We start from the raw sequence: 9,211 nt of genomic DNA on the forward strand, positions 1-9,211 counted from the left end.
TGATCTACAATTTGTCAAGCAGTGACATTTCAGAAGATGTCAGGTTTGTTTTTTTCTTATGTAAAATAACACCAATCTGTTATTGTCGATTTACTTAAATTAATATGGTGTTTCAGTATCTAAACAAATAGTGGCCTTGCTTACTATTTCAAATGTGTATGAATACACTTTTCACGTTCGAAAGTTAATATTCTGTACATGTCGTTCTGACCAAGATAAATAAACAGTTATCGCACTTTTGTTATAATTTTTTGTACTTAAACGATTTCATGGTGCTATTTTATAATGATAGTTAATGTTCCAGAAGCCAATACACATTTATGAACGGGTAAGACATAAGCAGAAGACAGCAAAACATGTTATTTTAACTTCTTTATTTATCGAATTTTTATTTTCCTGATCTCCTAACCAGTTTGATGGGCACATGAAACGTACATAACTCAATCGATAACCTTACATGTCAGTCAACTAAGCGTCTATGTTATCTACTGTTTGCGCTCTAGCCACACACACTTGGTTCGAAGTACAAATGCTACAGTTAGCTACTGACGTGAGAAAGCCAGTTTCTCATAAAAAGCTAGGGCTGGTTAATATGACAGACTTAAGTGGCGTCATTTTCTAAATGAAGTACTCTTGAGAAATAGACAGCACTTGTAAAGACACGCCTCATAAAAAGGTTACTAAATGAAGTATTTGTAGAAGCTACAAAAAATGCAGACGCATATGGCGCGTAAGCAGCTACTCATGATAATTTCGTGAAGCGACAAATCACGTAACTGGGTCAAAGCTTTACATATTCCAGTAACCACTTTCAACTATAAAGATTTAGTAATCATGAAACAGTTAAAAATATAAACAGAATAAAAACAAGTAAAACGAAAAATCACTTTAAAATATACATGTACACTATACCTATTACAAGTGGAACTTTCATTAAAACCATGTATGTGTGTACATAATTGAGACATGTGAATACATTTTATTTACTCAGTTCCGGATTCAGGATTCTAAGAATGGAAATTTGTTTTTCTAGCCGCTGAGCTAATCAGTAATACACACACACACACAAATATATATATATATATTTTGACAGAAAGAGTGAGGGGGGTTGTTTTTCTAGCCGTTAAGCTAATCAGTAATAGACTGATATATGTTCACACGCACACAAATACATATATATGAGAGAGTGTGTGCGTGAGTTTTGTTTTGAATTTCACGCAAACCTACATGAGGGCTATCTACTCTAGCCGTCCCTAATTTAGCAGTGTAAGACTAGAGGGAAGACAGCTAGTCATCACCACCACCAACGAATAGTGGGATTGACCGTCACTATATAACGCCCACACGGCTGAAAGGGCGACCATATTTGGTGTGACGTGATTCGAGCCCGCGACCCTCTGATTACGAGTCGAACGCCTTAACCACCTGGCCATGCAGCGCTAGAGAGTGATTTTATATTGTGTATACGTTAACTGTGGTTTTGGTACCATAATGTTTGTCAGTTAAGGCCTCAGCATTTTCAATACACGCTATTTTGGTTTACATACGCTGAACAATGCTTCCAGTCTCTTCAAGAAAACAGTCCTTATTCTCAGGGTACATGCGTTAATTGAATTCTCTTTTCCGAAAAAAATAAACTAAATAATCCCATAAAGCCTATAACTAAGATGAATGCAAAAGGAAAACAACCGATTCTTAAACTATGCAGACTATCGACTTTAATTTTGTATAGACTGATTCAGTCGAGTTCGTGCTTCAAGTATATTGATCGAAAGCAGTTTGTTCGACAAATTTACGTACAGTCCATGCACTCATAGCTCGTTTTGACAGTATAGTTTGACTAACCGTACAATACTACTAGCCTAATAATATGATTTTATATAATACATATTTCCGTGATAAAATATTTTAGAAATAAACAGTTTTTGTATTTTTAGTATTAAGAAAGGTGCTTTTGAATTTCATAAGCCCTTCATACAAACATACAACCAAGAATATACGAACACTGATGTAAAATCAATTTAAATACGACTATGGCGGTAAGCTTTTCCTATTTTTCGCCATAATTGTTTTAAGATGTTACATCACGTTGTGTAGAGAGCTACTAAACATCTTTGGTTAATTGATTATTGCTTACATAAAGTGCACAGAGAATCTTACAGTAATTTTCGGAATGTACCACGACACTGACAGCGTTTTAGTTTACATCCGTGTGTGACTGATATGTTTTTAAATATCCTGGAACCAACAGTGTCATTACTTCAGAAACAATTTGGCGTAACAACAGGTTCAAGTCTAACTTAAAAGTGTATCGTGCAGATGATTCACGTGAAGAATCCCTCCATTCCCAAAGCGGAGCCTGTTCCTTGATAGCGTTAAGTGCGCAAGACTGTAATCCTAAAAAATAAAGCTCGCGATTTCTGTATAAACAGCTTAACTGTTCTCAGTATACAATTTATAACACTAACAGACAACGCACACACAGCAGACTAGTTAAGTAACTTCGAGGATACAAAATTCTTTTATCCGGGTATTTTTATGTTAAAAACAATCATAATAATGTCTAATGAACATTTCTTATTATTTAAGTGGAAAAATTTAACGTTATTCGATAAGAGAAGTAAAAATATTTGACAATATGAATTTTTAAACTTATTTTCCGTTAAAAACTAATCACCCATATTTTCTTCAGTAAATGCTGGGTATCGACAAAAGTTAAGAAACATTTGGATATTATAAATAACCCTTTGTACATATACAAGTGTATAAGACGACCTCGTGTACGTACAAAAATACATAATAAATAAGGAATGTCACTATTTTGGCTTTCGTGTCTCATAACATGCAAAATTCACTCGTTTTGATCACCCATTTATTTACAAGAACGCTTATTTATACACTTGCATAACATAAAAACTCTTTTCCAAGTACTTTGCATGATAAAAAGAAAAGTCAGCATTACCTAGTCATTTAAAACGATGACAAGGCACAGAATTTGTTACACTATGAATGAAAGACGTATAGTCAAGTATAATGCTGTGTTGAAAATAAAATTTAAATGTAATAAACCAGTATATACCTTCAAGATATCTTAAACAATGGAGGCAAAACTAAATTTTTTAAAAAATGTCACTATTCACTTCGAACATTTTACAAATAGTGAATAACAGAAAAGGATAATAGAAAAGGCACATAAGACTACAGTGCCAATGAAGATATTGTACTATTACCATAAATATTAATTACTATAGATAAAAGATAGTTACTGGCCTTGGATAGCTTGTGAATATCATAGTCATGAGGTAAACCTTCTTACAAAGTAAGAAAAACTCAACTTCAGTTCAAACATTACTCAATGTCTCCATGTTCAGCAACGTACATGTATATCTTGTAACAAGCTTTTAGATCCAGTGCTGCAAGTCATTTATGTTACAGATGATCCTGTTGATACTCTAATGACTGAGTATCTGTATAAAGAGTGGCACAAATCAGAAGTTAATTCCAATAGTGTCTTTTAGGTTGGGGTAAATATTCTAAAAAGAAATCAAAATATTTCTCATACCCTCAAAGCTCCTAAACTTATTCCATAATTTTTCACAGCAACTGACTCGCTGACAACACCACCACAGTAGCACAGTTTCAGCAACAAAACCAGATAGCAAATATAAAATTTATTTATTCACATTTTTCTATTTCATCTTATTTTCCCTTTTACAGTTTTTATTTCTCCTTTTCACTTCCCTTCACAGTTATTGCCTTTTTTTTTTTCCCTCCTTTTCCCCGACTTAAATTGTTTCCATACATTTTGAAAGCTTGTTCAGAAAAAATATTATCCTGGTATTGAAATATACAAACCAGATTTTTTGGTACTGAAAGATGTCTACCTTAAGTTTTAAAAATCAAAACCTTTTTTGAAAAAAAAATATCTACAGGAAGTTAAATATACACATGTTAGACTCTGCTCTTGATAAGTTTTTCAGTTATAAATATCAATACTTCACTTACTGATGAGAGTACTTAACTCAATTATAGTGATCAACATTCACTTTCAATGAATATGTTTACAGTACGTCATTCAAGCCAATTATAACAAGTCTTTAGTATGTTATATAACTCACACTTTACTATTGGTAAACTATGTAAACAAAGTGTACAACTAGGAATTTAGTTTTGATAAAGATCTATTAAAACTGTACAAGTTTTGTTTGTTTGGAATTAAAACAAATCTTTGCAATGGGCTCTGTGTTCTGCCCATCACAGGTATTGAAATATGATTTCTAGTGGTATGAGTCCACAGACATATCGTAGTGCTACTGGGGTGCCTGTACAGCTTTGACAAAATGTAAATTACACATTTTCCATTAGAGGAAAATGTCTAGCATTTGATATAAATACAAACTTAAGTTCACAATTAATGATATATATATATATATATATATATATATATATATATATGACAATATATATGACCTTCAATGACAATGCTAAAACAACATAATAAGCTACTAATGAAGTGTCCACAATGGTACAGACTTCACAATCGAAATATGTCAGGAGTGGATCACAAAAGCCAGACTTTACTTTGGACAAAACATACTTACAGTCAGTGGAACAAAATTAATTTTGATGAAACAGGTTTTTGTTAAATTATACAAGTTATACTTTAGCCATCTTAAAGAATGTTTGTAGAAGCTATACAAAAACGTTTTTATCAGAAGTGCCTAAAGTAAGTTCTAAAAGTAAACATTCACTTTTCATGAAAAGTACAAAACAGTAAGACATGCTCTTCAATACTGAGAAACAAGTATTCATAGGGGATTTACAGTGACAGCAGGATGGAATAAACAAATCTGCTGCACCTTTACTGAACATAAGTACATGTACATTGAGATCTCCATAATCACAATCTTCAGGGTACAGACCCTACTAATTTCTGGAGATATGGAACATACAAATTATTATATAAAACAGGTTATATATATATATATATATATATATATATATATATCACATGCATGAAACAATGACTTGTGGGAATCTTTGATTTCCTACAAACAATAATTATGCTATCTTGTATAGCAAAGGTGTTGTGATTGATTTTTTTGAACATGGTAAACTAACATGAAATATGGCAAAGGTTAAAAGAAAAAAAGTTTCAAAAAGGAGGATGGGGATAACAAGATAAAGGTCTTAAGGTATGCTACTACCACCAAGAAGTTTTAATATTCACAATGTGTAAAACAGATGAAAATCACACTACTTTCTACTATGTAACACTATTAGGAAAAATTTGTTTATCCAAATTTATTTTTTTAAACGGTTTCATTTTTGAAGGAAGTCTTCTCCAGGTGGTTAAATGTTTTGGCACCCATTGAGCTTGAATTTCTGCAGCTCTGGACTGTAGCAAGCATTATTCAATGAATGAGATAAACAACTGTACAAGAGTGAATCTTTATAAGAGCTGTAACACTTGAAATTCTTTAATGATTAAAGTAAATTAATCTAGGAGACCTTTTTTTCCTCTCTATTAGCTATATTTTTGTGCACCAGCAATACAAATTGTAAGGTTCGTGTATATATGATTCAATTTGGTTGCTCATCAGGACCTCTACCAGCCTGCCCTCTCACTGAAGTTCTTTTAAGCAGGATTAAATTCATCTGCAAGACCTTCAGCATGGTCAAATACACCAATCAAAAGGGTTTGACCTTCTGAGTCCCACACTGCAACTAAATCTCAAATTAGTCAATAAATGGCAGAGGTATGAACTAAAAGTTTGTACATGAAAAACACTCAAAGCCTTGCTATGAGCCACTGTGCCAAGGCTAAAAATATATATTTTAAATTACTGCTAAAAGTGTTACACTTTAAATTCTGGTTCACTGACATGTTTTTACTAATGCTCAGACAGAACACATGTTGAAGTTTAAGTTAGAGGAAAAGAGTTAATACCACAGTCTTGCAATCATGTCATTAAACCACAACAAAGTAACAGACTGATGTTTCTATACAAATATCAATAGTGGCATTACATAGTAAATTACTGAATAGTCAATAGTTTTTCTTTACTGTCAGTTCATTGTCTTATACACTCTGGAACTATTCATACTTAAAATATATTAAAATACTCAATGATCAGTTGTATAACACACACACACACACACACAAAATCAGAAATATTTAAAAATGATCAATGTTCTTAAACAAGGTATTTCTACATGAGGACAACATGAATAACATTGAACACAGAGTGCCTTGTTTATATCTGTTGATTGGTTTTAAATAAAATTTTAAATATCTATTATACAACATTGATTGGTGAGAACTGTTATGTATTTTAAACATTTGTACAAGTTTCCTCAAATTTCAACCAAAATATCCATACAATGTAATGCCTGAAAATAAATTTTAAACCTAAAAAATTCAGTTATTTCTTTTAAACATATCGTAACTGCTATTTACATTCAGTATAGTTAATACAGCAAACTACAAAGTTCTTTGTCACTCTGACCTTTAATAAAAACTAAAAACAGACTTAAAAACAAAAGCTCTAATGCTTGAAATTTCTCGTCCATTACAACAAGAGAATGGTAAAAGCAAATATTAACAAAAAATGAAGTGTAACAGAACAGTATAACTATTTATATACTTATAGCAGGCAATGTATAGAGCATGACTTGTTGGGTAGGACTTTAATAATATAAATATACATCTGTTTAAATATCAAACTTTCACTACATATGATTGAACTTTCTATAAATATCTCAAGGTTTTGATAAGTGAAGTAACACATTTTCTTTCTTATCATAATGTTGAGAATATTATGAAATTTTCTGGTTTCTATTTCAAAGGGAGAAAATATTGTAAACTTGTTTGCCTTTGTACATTTGCCAAATTTTAGTTTATGTCTAAAGATATCTCAATACAACAGTCTTTTTGAACTACAAAAATCAGGTTTTACTTAAAAATCACCAATGAATCCTACCGTACATCCAAATAAATATTGTAACTGGTCATACATCCACATTTCAACACGTAACCTTTTCCTAATCAGACTCATTTGATGTTGGCCATACTTGGCTGTGAGGTATTTTTTCTTTCTTTCAGATACCTCCTCAACTTCGGTATCAAAGTTCACATGAAGCCCAGCTTTAGGAGAGCTGTCTGTTTGCATTGCTCTACACGAGACTCCTAAGGAGATGTTTAGGTTAAGAAGCTGATAGTTTAAATTCCATTGATTTTCACTCTGAAGAAAGGTTCCCTGAAAAATGAATTTAATGTTTAAGAACATTACAGAACAAATTAACTATACTAACATTGTGATTTACAGTTTGAAACTGATACAAGAAAATTACTAAAGCAACTTACTGTCATATGTAAGAACTACTTACAAGATGTAATTCTAAGTATAATATATATTTTGGAAAACTAAATAAGAGATTTTTCAACACTGCATTTATACAGTATAAAAATTTGGTTTGTCATTGATCTTTTAGATGTGCAATTAAAAATAATTTTTTTTCCCAGATTATTATACAAATAATTTTCTGTTTATCTAAAAATTTTAATTTGATTATTCTTCAACCTTCACACAGTAGTTATTGTATTAAAAAATAATGTACGTTTTTCACTGTTATTACCGGATACAGCTAAAACAAAGATTTATGTGTTCTCAAGCTTCTTATATATTATATGCAAATCTAGATAATTTGTTCAGGTATGTTTTATGTTACATCAAATCTACATTTAAAGCAATAAAAGAAAAGTCAAACTTCTGAACTAAAGCTTCCATTCTTGAAGAGATTTAAACTAAAACTGTTAATAAGCATAGCAAAACAGTAAGATGAATACAATTTTTATTTTTCTATTTTTATGTTTATTATTTAGAAATATCTTGAATATTAGAAGATTGTCAATGTGATCCATATTTTAAAAAATAAAGTGGAGAGGATCTAGGAATTTCTTAAACAATTAGTTTATTTTCTGCTTTTTTAACAAAATATTAAATCTAAAGTTTAGAACTAATTAAGAGTTATAGCACAGATTTTCTTAGTTTCATAACTTTTAGTATGAATACTTTTTTTTGGATGAGGACATCCTGGGATCTGGTTGATATCATGTCTTGACTTTCAGAGCTTTTAACATAATGCCATAGATTAAGTTAAGTAGGATTATTGTTAGTAGAGTTAAAGAGAAATCCTGGATTATTGATAGGGAGCAAAATGTGGTTAATAAATAAGTAATTTTTCATTTGGAAGAATGGGATAAGTGGCATTCCCTAGATGTCAGGTTTGAATAATTTGACATTCATTACCTACTTAAACAATTTGGACAGTTGTTTAGGCAGCTCTATTCTTAAATTTCCTGATATTATGATGGTTGAATGAGCTCATAATATTGAAAAAGTTATTCTTATTAAAGAAAACAAACCTTAGTAATATCAATGCCCAGGTTAGAACAATAACATGTTTCAATATTAAAGTATAGAACAGAAACATTGCACTAAAAGGCATAGAAAAATTTTTTAAATTACAATTTTCGTATCAAGATTTTTAATGCGACTAACTTTAAAAATGCTTTTTTTTTTATCAAATTCATTACAATTAGGTATAGTTCTAGATCAATATAAAAAAAAACATTGTCTATCATATGCCTATGTAGAGTAATTGTTATGTTTTCTTAAAAAATAAATTTTTTTATACAGATACAACACATCATTAAACTCAATAAAAGTGAACTAACATTGTTTTCCAGGTATAACTTGACAATATTGCACTCAATTCTCAGCATTTACTGCTTTGAGTCAAAACAATTCATATTATTCAACTTTAGTTGAAGCTGATTAGAGTTAAAATTAATGTGAAATATGTCTCATTTAGTTTTAGCAATACTTTAAAGTTTCATCCCTTGATGCAAATACAGTGGTGACACTGAATGTCACGAGAAAAATGAGTAAGATTCTTTGGAAACCTGGCAACAGACAAGTTCCTTAAATGTTTTTCACTTAAAATAACAAGTTGAGGGATTGTTTTCCTGATTACAAGCTTTCTCTTAGCTTGAATTCTTTCACAGTTTTGTTGGGAGAGAATACTGATGTTAAATGTTATACATTTGACAAAGACGTGAGTGTGAAATGCTTAAAAAAATTAAAAAGAAATCAGTCAGAGAATGTGGGGTCCAAGAACAAATGACAAGAAATGTGACTGGTTCACT

The 9,211-nt window shown here is 30.9% G+C and overlaps 1 protein-coding gene and 1 long non-coding RNA gene across 3 annotated transcripts in view; both read right to left on the reverse strand.

Moving 5' to 3' along the window:
* Positions 1-7,172, reverse strand: part of LOC143250504 (protein phosphatase 1 regulatory subunit 14C-like) — a 37,729-nt gene extending 30,557 nt beyond the window's left edge. The window contains exon 1 of one of the 2 annotated variants that reach the window (XM_076501142.1): positions 6,984-7,172. In XM_076501142.1, the coding sequence (XP_076357257.1) occupies positions 6,984-7,172 (189 nt within the window). The remainder of the gene's footprint in view (positions 1-6,983) is intronic. The other variant, XM_076501152.1, reaches the window with a different exon arrangement.
* Positions 66-6,975, reverse strand: LOC143250512 (uncharacterized). Its single transcript, XR_013028221.1, has 2 exons — positions 4,602-6,975; positions 66-3,467 (listed from the first exon to the last, which is right to left on the reverse strand). It is a non-coding gene; the product is annotated as an uncharacterized LOC143250512 (long non-coding RNA).
* Positions 7,173-9,211: the final 2,039 nt, after the last annotated feature.

This window comes from Tachypleus tridentatus, chromosome 1, assembly GCF_004210375.1.
Source record: "Tachypleus tridentatus isolate NWPU-2018 chromosome 1, ASM421037v1, whole genome shotgun sequence".
Lineage (NCBI taxonomy): Eukaryota > Metazoa > Arthropoda > Merostomata > Xiphosura > Limulidae > Tachypleus > Tachypleus tridentatus.